This window comes from Macrosteles quadrilineatus, unplaced genomic scaffold (assembly GCF_028750875.1).
Source record: "Macrosteles quadrilineatus isolate MER2022 unplaced genomic scaffold, UCM_ALF_1.0 Scaffold_9__3_contigs__length_116548681, whole genome shotgun sequence".
Classification (NCBI taxonomy): Eukaryota; Metazoa; Arthropoda; class Insecta; order Hemiptera; family Cicadellidae; genus Macrosteles; species Macrosteles quadrilineatus.
This window is the reverse complement of record NW_026542602.1, coordinates 42,625,852-42,644,751: the sequence shown is the minus strand read 5'-3', so window position 1 is coordinate 42,644,751 and position 18,900 is coordinate 42,625,852. Positions and strand designations below refer to the sequence as shown.

At 34.5% G+C, this 18,900-nt stretch overlaps 1 protein-coding gene across 4 annotated transcripts in view; it reads left to right on the top strand.

Moving 5' to 3' along the window:
* LOC129002105 (transmembrane protein 47) overlaps nucleotides 1-18,900 on the top strand; it is a 140,163-nt gene that overhangs the window by 21,311 nt on the left and 99,952 nt on the right. For all 4 annotated transcript variants that reach the window (XM_054429664.1, XM_054429663.1, XM_054429666.1 and 1 more), the window contains one exon: nucleotides 3,637-3,712. In XM_054429664.1, the coding sequence (XP_054285639.1) occupies nucleotides 3,637-3,712 (76 nt within the window). The remainder of the gene's footprint in view (nucleotides 1-3,636; nucleotides 3,713-18,900) is intronic.

The following is an 18,900-nucleotide window of genomic DNA, read 5'->3' as shown; positions in this document are numbered from 1 at the left end:
TACAACAATACTGTACATTTAAGAAAAAACAAATACAAAGAAAGGAATTCAAAACAAAATTTGATGACATCTTCATTTAGCTGGCAATGTATTATGCTTGTAATGGACAAACATTCCTATCTGCTCTCATGAGGCTGAACAGATGAGTTGTGTGTCGTTACTAGAATACAGCACAATGATGCAATGATACTTGAGCTGCTTTAGATGCTCTATAAATGAGCAAACCATGTGTTGCATCCATGTAATTCAGCTGAGGATGATTCTATATATATATTCAATGTTAATTTTTATGATTAAATAGCAATTAGTCTAACATAATTTTGTATTCTGAGGAAAATATGGTAAATATACACTTTGAATGCATATCTTGTAAATGCATGAGAGCTATACACACTATAGCCCTTCATTTTCGGCCCTAGGGTTTAAAATAAATGTTAGGAAACCTCTTTAAGCTTGTATTTGCCGGTCCGCATAGGCTGTGGACCTGTCTGTGGATTGTATCCGGCAAAGTAATTGGTTAACTGGAGAGAGTGAACTTTACTGATAAAAAGAGGTGGTAGGTACGAATAGCTCTGCCTTGGGCCCAAAGTCCATGGTGCTACCAACTGTGACACCAACTCACTATCTGGTAATAATATTTGAGAGATATAATGGATTAGTACCTACGTACCAAAGTTCATCAAAATCGGACGACAGGTGTGGTCTGTAGCTCTGTAAACATCCACAGACACACAAACACACACAACCAGACATCACTTCGAAAACTACTTTTTTGGGGCTCAGGGGGACCCAAAACGGATATATCCACTCAAAACTCAAACTCGAAAATCTTGACAAAAAAATACTTTCTCCATATACTATGTAAAGGGGGAAAAGTGACCCAAAAGGGATATATCCACTCGAAACTGAAAAACTCAAAAATTTTGACGAAAACAATACTTTCTCCATATACTATGTATAGGTGGATAAAGGGAAAACCCCAAAGAATGCTAATGACGTAGGAAGATAAGCACAAACCACAAAGGTACAAAAGTATTGACTGAATGAGTTGAACATCAGCATCAGCTTGAACATTATTTAAACACTACAATATTTGTAATGGTTATTATTTATATCCCAGGTTATTAGAGTGACATGTGAGATACTTTACCTGATAACCCGGGGTATATAAAGCCATTGTTGCCGTGGTTTGAGGGTAAGTAGCTCCACGACGGCACCCATGGGCCTGATAAAAGCTGCTCGACCTGGGAAACTAGCCATCATCAATCCCTTTGCACTTTGCCCTTAGACAGCGGACGGTGATTAACCAATAGTGGTGTTTTTTAATTTATTATACTGTTTATGATGTAAATGTTTCCAAGTTGTAGATATTTTATGTTAAAGATTTTGAGGTATAAGTTTTTAAAACTTTTTAAGATTTAGAATTTTTAATAGAATATTTATACTTAGATTTGATTGTTAAATGTGTTTATAATACATTTAGCTTGATATTTAAGTTGATATGGTACTGTTTTAAAATTCATAACTGCAAAGGATGACTTAAAAAAATACTTTTCCTACACTAAATGGTTTTGACTAGACTATGTTTTGGGAGGTAAGGGAACTCTCTCAGTTTTGAAGTTACCTAAATCTACATTTACCTATTTGTTTCCCTCTTTTCCACATCAAGGAGGACACATTTTGGTAGGTTAGTTTAGATATAGAAGATAGGTAAATTTAGATTTTAGTTCAGTTGAAAATGGAAAGAGTTCTCTTACCCCCTAAAAACGTAGTGAAACACATAGTGTAAGAAAAGTCAATTTTTTAAACTAATATTGATATGGTTCGTGCCTCGTAATCAGTTGTTTGCCTGTTTGGTACTGAGTAAAGTTAGTTGAGTTTTGATAGTTGTAAACTACTCAGCAGCCATTGCTGTCATCATGATATGGTTAATAAATGGCCCTGGCTGAAGATCAGGAACAGGATGGAAACCAGTAATACATAATTTCATGATTCAAGTCTCATCCTTTACTCACGTTTGTCTAAATGTGCCGAAAAAGTAAATACCCTGGTCTGTTGGTGTTTTTATAAAATTTTTCTAAAAATACACCAAAAGCTTTTTGTTAAATTGTCATTTAAACACAATTGAGACAAATATAGCAACATTTCACTGATTTGACTTTTAAAATAAATTAATGAAAACACAAACAGCTAAAATACAAACAGATTAAAGAACAATATACTGATCATGTAAATTTTAACTCTATTAAAATATGCTGATTTCTTATATTTATGAAAATATTTGATCATAATCAATCTGTTTGCCAAAAATGAATTTTAAAACCCAAATCTCTAAAATGAACCTCAGATATAAAACCTATGTTTCTATAAAATGTGTTTTGTTTAAAGAAGTTTTTAAATTTTTCATCTCGACTTTGTCATGTTAAAGAAAGGAATTTTCTTAACTCGAGTCTGAAGAATGCTGATTCAAAACACGTCTCACAGACTGAATTAGAGTATATTGAACCTAGAAAATAATGATAAAATAAAAATATCCCACTAACATTTTTAACTTATCTCTTTAAAAAGATGAAACAGTTTCTGAAGTGTGCGTTCATTATAAAAGCAAGATTACAAAAATTATTGTAAAATCTAATTATGGAATGGAACTCGCTTGTATATAAAGACATATAACTTTTTGCTTCACTCAGACATTTTAAATTACAACTAAACTGACTCAAAGAAGGAATTTTCTTATTGGTATCCTTCGAAAATATGTACATGAATTTTATTGCTAACACTTAATTTTTGCCATGGCTTTCTTTTGCAAATGATTACTCGAGTACCAATGTGTCTTGTCTGGCTTAATATCGATATTCAAGGACAAAGTTATATGACTAGATCTTATCAAAACTAAAAAGTAGTCTGTTTTTTCCAAATCTATGCCGGTACTTATTTAATACGCAAGCAGGTTTTTTTTACAATTACTCCTTCGAAGCTACTGAACCGATTGACATGTTTTTGGTGTCATTGGAAAGAGCGTAACGTGAAGTTGTGCAGGAAACTTTCTTTTAAAGGAAATAATTAGAGAGCGAGGCCCTGGGGCCATTTAATGTTTTGTATTTCTCCATAAGATTAACATGGGAAACAAACATTGTTATGAAACTCAAATGTTGTCAGAAATTAAAAGTGAGAAGAAGAACATATGTTAATTGTAAACAGTGAATGTGTAGTGTAAATTATCTAGAAGATAAAGATGGACAACCTAATGCAGCTGTATGTGGGAAACATTTTTGGAAAACAATAAAAACGAGATCAGCTTTTGAAAAATGATAAGATACAGTAGGCTATTTACAAGAAATGTTGATTACATTAACCTGTTATGAACATCATATTTCCATTAGTTAAATAATCATTAAGTAGTTTGAGTTGACTCTTTCAAACTCATCGGAAATTATGACCGTCATTTGTTTTCAAGCTGTAATACTTTGCAATTGCTCGATTTCGAGCTACATGTACACTAGTATATCTTATTACCTATAGATGTTATAAATAATCAGACCATTTGATCAGCCATGCTAACAACTGAGTCATTGAATTAATAACCAACATTTACATAGGACGTTTTGATTTTAACCCAGTTTTATTTTTTCACAGCTCAGCTCGACCTTCCGAAGACAAGATGGCTCCCACGACTACGATTGAAACCATCACAATAACTCGCCCACTTAAGGTAAATATTTGTTGTAAAATACATGACTCATTACTTTGCTAAAATATTTTTTACTGTTTGGACATCCAAAGTAGTTATTTTCATATGTATAGTTTAGTTTATTTAACTTTTTATGGTTTTCTGTGAACCCATTAAGCCACCTATGCGTATGGGACACCAAAAATACTTTCTGCATACATATCTGTCAACCGGAAACATTAATCAACTGAGATTGACAACTTTCCTACAAAAAGCTAATTACAAAACGTGATTTATTTGTGGTGAAGAGAAACATTTTCTTTTACAGCGCCTTCAAATACTATGATAAGACTAATCAAATTTCCCTGATTTTATGATGTAATGGCATTCTGTAAATAAATAAATAAAATAAATAAATCATCTCACAAGGGGGGTTTTTATGTTCCTCTTTCACATCACATGACCGGGAATTATTTTACACATTACTTCATGCTACCTCACGCTCCGAAGTCCGAGCTCTACCACTGGTATTGTAGAACTCGGAGGGTTCTTTATAGGGTCTGTATGGGGTCTTTGCAGCCCATACAGGAGTTCGCTTCCCGATCCGGTAAGGGCAATAACAGATTAGAATAGTAGTGGATAAAGGAACACGACAGACAACCCTCGTTCATTTTTTCCAATAGAAGATTTTTATGCACAGTGAATGGTGTAATAACGGTAGTTGTTCATTACTTTGTAAAAATCTATATATTTAATTACGTAAGGCGATTCTTTTTGTCAAAATTGTGGGAGACTGGGAAGTCGCAGAAGGATTGGAAAGGGTTCAAATTAAAGTCTCTATCCTGTGACGGCGGGGAAAAATACTACAGTTTCTAAAATGTTAACTAAAAATTAGATATAGAGTAAAATGTGCCCCATAAGAATAGCATTAGAAGCCATTTATAGGTGGTTTTTGTTTACTTCAATACAGCTGATCGTGATTTATCATTAAGCCAAGTAGCCTACGCAATATTAACATTAGGGTTACTTATTTACCAGTCAATTCCGCAATGTACTGTTTACTATATAAAACGAGGGATAATGTTACCTAAGATTCAGACTTTTCGTCATGTCTTAGAATGTTGAAATCAATTACTTTACTATGCAATTTTTGAATGTGTATTTTTATGTGTGTGTATTTTTATGTCAACTATTAAGCGGATGATAAGTATTAGAATCATGGCAGATGGCTCAAATCAAATTAATTGAATTTAGAATGGCTGAAAAATAATAAAGTTACAAACATTATATATTTATTAGACTGGGACGGGTAGCGTCGTCCTGTAATCCAGCTACTAGGAGGTCACGAATTGTGGATATTTATAGGCATGCACTGTGGATACGATACTCCCTGGTGTGGATTAAGGTCCGCACGAGTGAGTACTACGACTATCCGCAGTACTATCCTGATAATTAGACCAATTCATATATACCAAGGAAAAATGTGGTTCGGATTCCACTATGAGGCCCCGTTTATGCACCAAGAGCGGGAGCGGTAGCGATTTCTAACACCATTGAGTTAAATGGGGCTGTTTATGTACCAAGAGCGATAGCGATAGCGGTTGACCTCCCGCTGCGGTTTCTAATTCGCCCGCTGTGTAGTTAGAAATCGCAGCGGTTGCTTGGGATAGAGCGGTTTTCAACTACATTGAGTCAAATGGGACTATTTATGCACGGCGGGAGCGGGAGCGGCTGAAGCCAGGGTTGCCAACTTGACCCACGCGCACGTGCACTTAGGACAAATAGTTGTGGTAATTATTTGGCAGAGTTTGAGTTGGCAAGACTGTGTCCCCCTTCCATTCTCCTTTAACCAACCGCTACCGCTATCGCTCTCCGTGCATAAACAGCCCCATTCATAGCGGGAGCGGGCCCGCTATCGCCCCGCTCCCGCTCTTGGTGCATAAACGAGGCCTAAACTGTAGGTCCCTTAGTTGCCATAGCTGTATGGGCTATTAATTAACAGCTGTGTCTAAAGAATGTCGGCCTTAGTCACTAATAAGACTACAAGATCGCGCCACTCATCCTACACTCATCTCCTTTCATACTTGGCTTAAAATACCTACTATGTATGGTTGCCATTTCATTGAACAGTATTAACAGTATTAAATCATAAAATTTGATAAAAAGTAATATATTTGTATAACTGTGTATAACTGTTAAAATATTTGATAAAGAGAAAATTTGATTATGAGTTTCTTTAAATACTATTCATTTAAAAAATTTCTTTCACATTTGAGCTTTTTAGGGACTTATGTACCTACCAGCCAGTAGTATTTCTTACTTTTATATTTCATACTTGATAATGACAAAATGCAACTGAGTAGCAGTCCCCTTTGAACCTGGTACTTTTTAAAATAGATTTTTGGATTTTGTCTTGTTTTGCCTGTATTAGTACATCAAATTTGTACACAAAACTATGGTTTGTACAAAAAATCTATAAATATCTGTCACAATTTCATTATGAATATTGGTCCATAAAATTGTACAAATTTGCTTGAGATTTATAAATTGAATAACTGACTCGAGAATGGTTCATTCAGAATTGAAAATGTGTAATCAATGCGGTTTGAGGCAGGCTTATTCTTCGACCTAGTTTTGAGATTGGATGGATGTTTTGTGAAGCAAATATAGAAACAGCCAGACGGGTATTGCTGATAGGTTATTGGGAAAGCCAGCAAAACCAATGACTATTTGCTACCTCTGTTGTGTCGGCTACTATTTCTATTCATTCAATAAACCACCACGGATTTGTTGTTTGTCAAATTCAAACAAAACTTGGAACCAAAACAGTTCCATTTGTGTACACAATTCATGAAATTAGAGTAATGATTTAGACTAATTGTATGTTGGTTATTTTTTCCTAATGCGTTTAGTCAATTAAAACCACAATTAATGTTTGTTACAAGTTAAAAAAGCATAACTACAATTTTGTAGTTGATTGTTTTAGTATTTCCTCAATGTTTATTCAAAACTGGGGTGGATATCTTTCCTTTTCTGATTACGAATTTTATAGTTTTATATAGAAAGCGGAGGTTTTAACTAACTACTTCCTTGGTTTCTGATAATGAAGTGAATTAACTGTAAACACTCTACACTTGGTTATCTGAAATATAAATTTCAGAACATATACTATAAACATCATCAAACCTAGTCTATTAAAGAAAAGATTAAATTTTTTCAATTTATTTGAGGAGTAAAGGTTAGGTGTAGAGCAGAATAAATGCTTTGTAACGCAAATAGTTTTTGTTACAATAACAACAGTATCATATAACTAGGTGTACAAAGCAGTTGTCTGCTTGCAATATTGAGCGGAGCTAGCATTAATCCAATCATTTTCCAAAGTCTGGTAAATGGTATGTATACTTGCAGCATCATAAGTCAATGGTAAATCTAGTTCACGTCAATGAGATGTCTATTCACAGTTCAATGTCAATGGTATATTTGGTTCGCATAAATGAAATGCCTATTTGCAATATGCAATATCAATGGTTAATCTGATTCTCATACATTATTTGTCTACAGCACTTGCGGTATCCAAAACCAATGGTACTTGGTTTACATAAATTAAGTGCCTATTTGCAGTACCGTCTCCAAAGTCAATGGTGCATTTGGTTCATATAAATGGAATGCCTATTTGTAGTATCATAGATAAAACATACTCCCTTAGGTAGCATCTTAAGTTAATGGCACGTCTAGTTTAGATAATTCGTTTACTAACATATGTTGTGACTCTCTTGTTTACTTTTTTATTGTTATCTTGCAAACGCTGCAATGGCAACCAATAAACCCATAAAGCCTTTGTTAAAGAAATTTTAATTCAAGTAGATAAAAGTTCTTTAGTCAGATTTTTACCATTAGAGATTTACACCTCCCATTGTTGGTTACTATGACTGTGTTAAATTTCATGCAGATCGCTTCAGCCGTTCAGGAGGGGTATGTGAAAAACAAAAGCAGGAGTGTAGTATAAGAGCTTTGCTCAATTATTCTCAAATGATTCCAATAAACACATATCCCTTTGAAAATATAAGTGCCAATTCATTTTAAAGACATAATCAATGGACAAGATACCCTTACGTTTTACATTGTTTGGGTTCACTGAATCAAAGCAACCGCATCCCCCGACTGGCCTGTTTGTACATCTGTTACCTTTGTGTTGGTTTGTGTGCAAATATAAACGCAATGTTCCGGAATCACATTAAAATTATTTATCTTAATTACGTCTTCATCTATATCAGTAATATCTAAGCCATTACTAGCAAATTATTAAATACCCCAGCCGCAGCATGCATACATATATAACATTTTGAACGGATGGGGTTTTAGGCCTCTGGGGACATTAAAATGAGAAAGTAAATCGGTCCCGGGCCTAGGTCTTACCGTTCCTCCTACGGTAATACCTACTCGCCTATAGGAAATTCGCTAAAATCCTCTTTTAGGTGTCAATTATAGTGATTTCTCGTGTAAATGAAAACCTGTGACTTAAAATGTTCAAAGGCTCAAATACAATTTTAAATCTGTTCATATGACGAAACACATAATTTCCCCGGAGAATGCCTGGACAATCATGTCGCAGAAAGTTAATGGAGTCCAAGAGATAAAATTTAATCTGAGAGTTATTCAGCTTGCCTGCCACTGTTACATATTGCTACAGAAGCGACTGCCCCACTTTACGTCTCAACCCTCCTCGTTCATCCCTCCTGTTGCTGTCGGATGTTAATAATTTCAAATCTGAAGATTTTTTTGTTATTTCCGAGTAAATTGAAAATATTTTCTGTTATTATTCTTTTTTACTTTTGAACATACGAAGGCAAACATCCAACAGTGTGTTAATTAATTTACAAAACAGAATTTTGGGTGGATTTTTTGTAAATTGTGTTTTAATACTTTGGAATATTTTTTTACATTTTGTGAGTGAATTGTCCAACCCTACTAATTTCAACTGAGAGCACAATGATAAATGACATCTGGAACCAGATTTGTCCCAGTTAGGTTTAATATCAAACTTTAGTTAAATTGATAATTTGTTCATAATCGCTAGGATATTGTTTTATTTTTAGTGAAAATTCACACTTAGTGAAGCCGATTTAAATCCAATTCAATCGTGTCTACCACAGATCTGCAAAGGCCGAGATAACTTTTAATTGAGACTAGGAGTGATGAAATGCAAGCAATATCAACTAGTGCAACTCTGACCTCTAGGACTCAAGAGGATGCAACTATAATAGACACTACAACTAGTTGGAGTTGGACAGTAGTTAGCCACTGATGTTAACTGTTGTTGATAACTACTATTTCATCAAACCACCAGCACACTCACAAGACCACATCTTTGAGTTGAACACACTGTTAGTAACTTATCTTTATCATGATTCATCAAATAACCACGTTATAGACAACAATGTATTTTCTATAAGTACATAAGCTGAAATTAGTGTTTCATAGTAAATAGGCTAGGTGCATTACAAAATTCCAAAGGAGTTTTCCTTTATTATTTTTTATGACTCCATGCCTGGAAATATATAAGGAAAATTAATAGCTGAATAAACAAAGTCACACAAATATTTTTATATAGTAACAAACTGTTAAAATAATTAAACAAATATCCATGAGCTATTCATTCAGGATTGAATTCCCAAATTATTAACTACTAACTGTACCCGCGGGCTTCGCCCCGTTTAACTTCATAAGGTAGCTTGTTCGCATGGCTCAATCACGTCCTGGTTGAAGTTCGTTCGCTACGCTCACTCACCTTTATGTTGGAGCTCGTTCGCTGCGCTCACTTGCCTTCAGGTTAGCTCGTTCGCTACGCTAACTCGCCTCCAGGTTGAAGTTCATTCGCTACGCTCACTCACCTTTTGGTTGCAAATTAGTAAAAGAAATAATAGTGCTGCACCCTGTTGGTAATCCTTGTAACTTTAATGCTATTGAACATCATAGAACAGAACCAACTTGTTTAATTGAAACAGCTGTTAAAATTCATTAATTCCATTTAAATATAAGTACTCATATGGTTAACATGGGAAACTCAAGAGCCACTGGGACGGAGCCCGAGAGTCCGATCAAAATAAAAACAACTTAGTTTTCCTATTTAATGCCTAAAGAATCAGTGTACCAAATTTCAGCCTCCTAGGTAAATGGGAAGTGGGAGAATTAGTGATGAGTGAGTGAGTGAGTCAGTGAGGGCTTTGCCTTTTATATATATAGACTAGTGTACCTGTTGCTCAAATTCGAACAATTGTGAAGTTACAGCCGTTATTTTAAAATGAACAACAGTCACAATTTCTGATGGCTTAAAAGAGTCGGCTCAACGATTTTATGGAAATACTCACGATGTACATAACAGTTTGATATAATCAACAATTCTTGTAAATATCTCATAATTTTTCAAAAACTGATCTTGTTTTTAGCATTTTATACAAATGTTTCCCACTCATAGCCGCATTAAGTTGTCCATAATAACAATTATAAATTAAAAAAAAAAACATTGTTTCTATTTCTTCTACTTGGTGGTGTTCTATGACTTTCCTATGTTTCCATAATTTGCAAATCGGCTCTTTCAATGATTATTCAAGAAATGCAGCACAGTGTTAATTCAGTTTTCTTATTAGTATATGAAATTGTCCAGGCTTTCTCGCTTTTCTTTATTGTAATATTTACACCAACCCAAATTATATATTAAATATTTCATTTAAACCAAGTCAGTAAATGTTTGTAGCTCACGTTTCCTCAAATTCAAATTGCAACTAAAATATTAACAGCAATTAAATTATCCAGCTGATCATAATGTAAACAAATATGTTCTTTATAAGGAAAACTGGGGTAACTTTAAAAGCCACTGAGGCAGAGCCCAAGGGACCTTTTAAAAAATGTGAGGTCAGTTTGAAAATCTACACACCTAGGCAAACATTTTGGTATATAATATGTGGGGTAAAAACAAAAAAGCCATATTGTCCACAAAGTTTCATGTAGGTGGTAGCATTTCTATAAAAATATAAATTGTTACAAATTTCTTATCAATGATGAATAAATATTTAGGATCATAATGAGGTAGAATATATAATGGTATAATTAACCATGACATACAGAATATGATTATCGAATACATGGATTGTCTCTATATGTGTTAATCAGATTAGCAACAAGATGTCAATCAGATACTATACAGATTACCATCTAAGAGATGTGCTGATGTATGCATCATTGATATGACTACAAGGAACAATTAATACATCATCATTCATCAAAGTTCAGTTTGCTTGCTCAAAGTATCGGGTTTCTCTAAAAAAACAATTAACCATTTGTTACGATTGCTATACAAACAATCAACTTTTACATTTAAACTCACTTTCTACACCCATTTCCAACAACAATACTGCTACATTATGAATGAATGTCTGGTAAACAAAGGCATTAGACAACTTCATAATCACCATTGGATGTGTTTGTCCGGCAGCTATGGCTTTGTTTACATTTAGACCCAAACAAGTTCATCTACACCTTTATTACTTTTCCTAACACCAGACAACTATTAAAGGCTTGAGGGAAAATTGATTATGTAATATGAAATAAATAATGATTATTGATTTTCCTTGTAAATGATTGTTAAAATATCTATTGTTAATATTTTCAACTAATTTTTCTCAGTCATACCCAACATGTGTGCACTTAATAATAATGAAATCTCTTTGGAATTTAATATTCTATCTAGCTATGCTAGTTTAATTAAAATATGTTGTAGATTGTTTAATCTAGAGGTTAAAATTTTTAACTGATACTTCACTGAAAACCTAAAAAACCACATTTTTCCGTATAAATAGAAAACAAGTGAGTTTAGGACATATGCTTATAGAACATTTTTTTCAATTTTGACCCCAGGAACCATTTTCTGAAGTTTGTTGTCTACAGACCAACAATTTTCTTTAGATACCTCTACCGAGATTCTACGCCCAGCCTTTCACTCAAATTAGTGGAGAAAAAGAAAAACAGTTTCAAATTAATATATAGATATCTCACCAACCTGTTAACTAAAACATTCAATCAACAGCTAAAAGCTATCTATATATTTAAATAATTGACCATGTGATTTGGTGGTCTAGCAGGAAAAACAATAAAGGTACAGATTAACTGGTCTGGATCTGAATGTAAACAAAGCCATAGCTGCCAGACACACTCAATAGTTATGAAGTTGTCTAATGCCTTTGTTTACCAGATGTTCATTCATACTGTAGCAGTATTGTTTCACTTAATTGAACTAGGTTTAGAAAGTCAGTGTAAAAGTTTGTTGTATGCGTATTAAAAATAAAATAGGGTACCTGTTGCTCGAATTCGGGCAATTGCAAAGTGTATTTTAAAACTAATACCAGTCATAATTTCCGATGACTTTTGTTGACTTTAAAAGAGTCTGCTCAAACATTATGGAAATACTCAAGATCTACATAACAGTTTGATATAATCAACAATTCTTGGAAATATCTTATCATAATTTTTCAAAAACTGATCATATTTTTAGCGTTTTCTACAAATGTTTCCCACTCATAGCTGCATTAGGTTGTCCATCCATAGTAACGATTATCAATTAAAAAAAAAAAATATATTATTTTTTTTTCTTGTACTTGGTGGTGTTTTATGAATTTACTATATTTACATAGTTTGCGAATCGGCTCTTTCAATGATTGCTCAAGAAATGCAGCACAGTGTTAATTCAGTTTTCTTTTTACTATGCCAAATTGTCCAGACTTTCTCGCTTTTTTCAATTTTAATATTTACACCAATCCAAATTCAAATAGTAAATATTTCATTTCAAACAAGTCAGTAATGTTTGTAGCACACATTTCCTTAAATTGCAACTAAAATATTAACAGCACTAAATTACCCAGCTGATCATAATGTAAACAAAAATAGTCTTAATAAGGATAACATGGGAACTTTAAAAGCCACTGGGGAGCCCAAGGGACTTAAAAAAAATCACGATTACTAGAAAAAACCCGGTATGGATCATAAACATCAACAAATGACGTTTTTGGCCCGAAAATAAACATGATTTAACATTGGTTAAATGGAACTCCTAAAACATATGTTCAATGCTATTAGTATAGGATTCGGGCCAACAACGTCATTTTGTTTATGTTTATGATCCATACCGGGTTTTTTCTAGTAATCGTGAAAAAAATGTAAGGCCAGTTTGCAAATCTTCACACCTAGACGAACATGTTGGTATATAATATGTGGGGTCAAATCTTAAAACAAAAAAAAAACATTGTTCACAAAATTCCACGTAGCGTTTTAATAATATAGATGATTAGTCATTACAAAAATGTATTAGCAAGGTTCTTTGATAAAGGATAATGCATAATTAATTGTTCCTTGTAGTCATATCAATGATGCATACATCAGCACATCGCTTAGATAGTAATCTGTTTGATATCTGATTGACATCTTGTTGCTAATCTGATTAACACATGTAGAGACAATCCATGTATTCGATAATCATATTCTGTATGTCATGGTTAATTACACCATCTACCTCATTACGCTGTGATCATTATATTTTATTTCATAGCAGTTTTAGATGGTAACACACAGTGTAAGCGGGACGTCCAACTATAAAATGTTTTTTTTAATCGCTGTACCTTAGTACAATTTAGATGGTAAGGCTTGTGCCTTATATAAAAATACTAACACAAAATAAGTTAATTAAAAGAAAAGATTATAACATTGAAACACTTTTGTATTAAGAAAGAACTACAATCAAAATCAAATATAACATTTACAAACAGTCCAAAACAGTCAGCTGATCATATGATAATTTTTACATTTAAAGTACAGTTGAGACAGTAAGTAGCAGATTCATATTAATGGCAAAACTATGTAGCCACATACTCCCCTCCCAGTGTCAACGAGGAACGTAACGATGCGGGGGACGAACATTACGACCTGATCTTGTAAAAATCAGTGTTTTTTGTAGGTCAACATCTTCATTTCTGTCCTTGGTCTTGTGTACTTGAGTTTCTCTAGATTGCATGTCATTTTTTCTTGCGTTAATGGTCGTATCATTCATAGAATCTTGAAGGAGGAATGCCGGTTTGAGTCGGTCAATAGAAATCGACGTAGGTCCTCGTGGAGTAAGAATATTAAACCACTTGTCAGACCGCGAAACCACTTGGTAAGGGCCATCATAGACAGCTTGCAACGGTCTTCGGGATGAATCATGACGAACAAAAACATGGTTGGATGTTCTTAATTCTGGATGAACAAAGACTTTCTTAGAAGAATGGTATTTGGCTTCTATTGGTTTGAGATCATTCATTTTTCTTTTCAGATTGTACACTAAATCAGGAACATTTGTTGAGGTATCTTCTGTGGTTTGAAAAAGATCGCATGGTAGTCTGATGGACTGACCTAGTGTCATTTCTGCAGCAGTAACATTGTGTTCTGGAATAATATAAGATCTTAGTCCCAGTAGAACCATTGGTAACGTCTGTGTCCAGTTAGATGTAAGTTGAGCCGTTAATGCAGATTTCAGATGTCGGTGCCATCTCTCTATCTTTCCATTAGCTTCAGGGTGATACGCTGTAGTTTTAATGTGATGGATACCCAGATGTTTTGTTAATTCCTGAAATAAATTGCAGTCGAATTGTCTTCCTCTATCTGTAGTAATGTTTTGAGGAACTCCAAATCTAGCAATCCAGGTAGAAAGAAGTGCTTCTGCAACTGTTCCAGCAGTAATATCCTTGATAGGAGTTGCCTCGACCCATCGTGTAAAGCGGTCTATGATAGTTAGCAAGTACGTAAATCCTTGAGAAGGTGGCAAGGGTCCAACTATGTCCACATTAATGTGAGAAAACCGTCCATTAATGTTGTTGTAAGCTCCAATCTCAGTAGTAGTATGTTTCCAAACCTTTGATTTTTGGCAAGCTACACATGCTTTGGCCCAAAGTCTGACATCTTTATTCATGGAAGGCCAAACAAAACGTTGTTTAATAAGGTCCAGAGATCCTTTGATTCCAGGATGTGCCAGGTTGTGAAGGGAGTCAAATAACTGCTTTCTGAACTGCTGAGGAATAAATGGTCGTAGTCTTCCAGTACTGATGTCACAACACAACTCTGAGCCATTAGGAAGTAAAATATTTTTGAATATCAATGAAGTTGTGTTTGAGGATTTCAGGTTTTTAAGTTCAGCATCTTGAGATTGAGTTTGAGAAATTTGTTCAAATGATACAGATGAAGGTAGGTCAATAGCACTTATTCTTGACATGAAATCAGCAGGAATGTTTTGTTTTCCTGGTAGATACCTTATGTCGGTAGTGAACTGTCCAATGAAGTCTAGATGACGTAATTGCCTTGGACTAGATGTATCAGAGGGTTTATTGAAGGCAAAAGATAGAGGTTTGTGATCTGTATATATAACAAAACTTCGCCCTTCAAGGAGATAACGGAAGTGCTTCACAGATATGTATGCAGCCAGGAGTTCCCTGTCATAGGTACTGTATTTTTTTTGAGTTGTTGTAAGGGATTTAGAGAAAAACCCAAGAGGTTCAAAGTTTCCATTACAAATCTGGTGGAGAGACGAACCTATAGCGAAGTTTGATGCATCGACCATGAGAGCCAAAGGAGCATCAGGAGATGGGTGTGCTAGAAGTGTGGCATTGACTAGCTGACCCTTTGCATCCTCAAAAGCTTTCTTAGATTCTGAGGTCCAACTTATTTTTCGTTTATCAGATTTATGTGTACACTTACACAAATCAAATAGTTGTTGCTGAACAGCAGCTGCGTTAGGAAGTGAACTTCTGTAAAAGTTTATAAGACCAAGGAATCTACGAAGCTCAAGAATGGTTTCAGGAAGTTTGCAACTAACAATAGCTTCAACTTTATCAGGAAGAGGAGAAATTCCTTGTTTAGAAACTTTGTAACCAAGAAAAGAGATCTCAGTCACGCCAAATACGCTCTTTGACGTATTAATATTAATGTGATGCTTATTAAGTCTATCAAAAACTGTTTGCAAGTGATTAATATGTTCATCTTCTGAGGAGGATGCTACCAGGATATCATCTAAGTAACAAAAGGTAAACTCTAGATCATTCAAAAGAGAATTAATATATCTCTGGAAAGTTTGTGCAGCATTCCTTAATCCAAATGGCATTTTTAGAAATTCAAATAATCCAAAAGGTGTTATGACAGCAGTTTTTGGAATGTCATTAGGAGCTACTGGAATGTGATGAAAAGCCCGAACAAGATCAATTTTGGAAAATATAGTTTTTCCATTTAACTGGCTGTTAAAATCATGCAAATAAGGTAGAGGATATCTATCAGGAACTGTTTTTGCATTTAGGGCGCGGTAATCCCCGCAAGGTCTCCATGTACCATCAGTTTTAGGAACTAAATGAAGTGGACTGGACCAACAGCTTTTTGAAGGCCTGCAAATGCCTAACTCAACCATCTTGTGAAACTCCTTTTTAGCTACCGCAAGTTTTTCTGGAGGTAAACGTCTAGCTCTAAAGTTCACTGGCTGACCTGTTGTCTGAATTGAGTGAAAAACTGTGTCCTGTGAAACTTGAAAATTTGGATTTTCTTTCAGTAAATTAGGATATTGGTTGATAAGTTTTGAGTATTTACCTTTTGGGTCAAGAACCAATACAGATTGTTGATTTGAAAGTTTTTGAATTCCAATTACAGATAATTGAGTCCTGTTATCGATTAGTCTTTTATTCTTTATATCAACAAGTAAACCATAATGTGATAAAAAGTCTGCGCCAATTATGGGTTGGGTTACGTCTGCAACTATGAAAGACCAGGCAAACTTTCTTTTCAAGCCTAGATCAAGTTTTATGTCTTGTTTACCGTACGTTTTGATAACAGAACCATTGGCAGCATATAATTGTCTATTACTTACAGCACATTTGTCTTTGTTTGTGAGAGGCAAAACAGATATGTCTGCTCCAGAATCCACGAGAAACTTACGACCACAGGGTAAGTTAGTTACAAATAAGCGGCGAGATTGAAAGCCCCTGTCATCCTGAGCCGCATTTAGTGACGGGGCAGGAAGTTTTCCTGTTGTGCATTCTTTTTTGGTGTGAACAAACAAGGTTGAACACATTTTTTAGCATTTTCACCAAATTTGTTATGATACCAGCAAATTTCACCTTGACCATTTCTCTCTTTAGGATAGTACTTGTTCTTATGTTTGGCTGGAAAGTTGCGTTTACTTAACTTAAGAAGTCCATCAATAGACTGAGTTAGTTCACTGACTTGTTTTTCTAAGTTGACAATCCGATCACTAGATTGCGCTACATCTCCATGAGCACAAACGTAGTTGTCGATAGCTGATAGTTCAGCTATTTGGTCACCTAATTTAGCTAAGTCATCAAGAGAATTGGTTTGAGAAGCAGCTAGAGCAGTACGAATGTGATTAGGTAGACGTTGTAGAAATATAACTTTCAAAAAACTGTCAGTTACCTGTGTGCCTGCTAAGGTTCTCATTTCACGAAGAAGAGTTGTCGGCTTCTTATCTCCGAGAAAAACTTCTGTTGTCAGTTGTTTTAGTTTGGCATTTTCTGAAATTTCATATTCTGAGCAGAGCCTTTCCTTTAAGTCAGAGTAGGGAGTTTGAGACAAAGGTTTGGTAATAAAATCTGAAAGGTGACTTGCAACTTCATTGTCCAGTGAGCTCATTACATAATTGTATTTAGTTCTTTCCTTTGAAATTCCATGCAGAGAAAACTGACATTCAATTTGATGAAACCAAAGTGAAACATTTTTTGTCCAAAATGGTGGAATTTTCACTTGAATTGGTGAGATTTGTGAAGCCTCTGGTGTACCAGGAGTTGGAGAAGATTCTTGATTATTCATTGTGGTGTAATTGAATTAATGGCAGTAAAAAGTACAATAAGGGGTCACCAAATAAGGCTTGTGCCTTATATAAAAATACTAACACAAAATAAGTTAATTAAAAGAAAAGATTATAACATTGAAACACTTTTGTATTAAGAAAGAACTACAATCAAAATCAAATATAACATTTACAAACAGTCCAAAACAGTCAGCTGATCATATGATAATTTTTACATTTAAAGTACAGTTGAGACAGTAAGTAGCAGATTCATATTAATGGCAAAACTATGTAGCCACAATGGGATGTCTTCTTCAGTATTCAAAAGTCAATACGGTTTTACATGGAAAAAAGTTCTCCTTGTTATAACATGTTTGATTGCTGATTCCAGAAAAATTGCCGCGTAAACTATTTTGAATAATTTTAACAACATAACTAATGTACTATGGTGTGAAAATGTACGTGTATTATTCTGTCTTATTATGCTTCCTGTAATACTTTGAGTGACATATTCGATGTGACATATTTGAATCCTCTGTCCTGTGCTCAGACAGTGTACATTGATCATTGGCAACAAAACACTAGTCAGTAGAGCATACATTCTCACATACCTCTGTACCATGTGTAGAATGCCTCGGTAGCAATGGACAGAACATTTCATGCACATTTAGAATTTGATCGACGTTTGTGACATGATAGCTTGTATGGTATTTAGATTTCATAGAGAAATATCTTTTTGCTTGAAAAACAAAGTCTTTTCTTTTAATGGTGTGCCTACAATTTAAGGTGGGTTCAAAACTAGTGGGTTATGACATATTGATAAATACCGGTGGTTAGGGTGGTTTGAACCAGGGACGTTAGGCCTGAGTTCCCGAGTTGTAATCTTAGTACTAGCTGTACCTTTGTGGCAATGCAGTTGTATGGTTTTTGAGGAGAGAGTTCTTCAATATTTGTACTTACTTGAAAGACTCTTTTTAACCGCTAGAATAGCTTATCAGGGGTTCGAGTTACTGAATTGTAACAGAAAATATCTATGGGAGATGTACTGGTTATCTGGGCTTTCAAGACCAAAGTTCCGCACTTTACCACCAGTCGTGTCCCTTATTTTTGGCAATAAGGTTCCACCAAAGTTATGAAACTAAATTGTATTTTGTAGGTTTGGTTCGATATAACTTGTATCATACAATATGTTAGATCTTGTCTTAAATTTGATTTGTTTAGCTAATCTTAGCTTGCACTTTCTCTTGGGTTTTTTAGACCTACTGTATTGCAATTTGAACGGTTTGAACAATTATTTTGATTACTTGAAGGTAAGATTTTGCCGAGATTGGTCTCTTGAACGTTCAGACGCTTGTATTCAAATCAA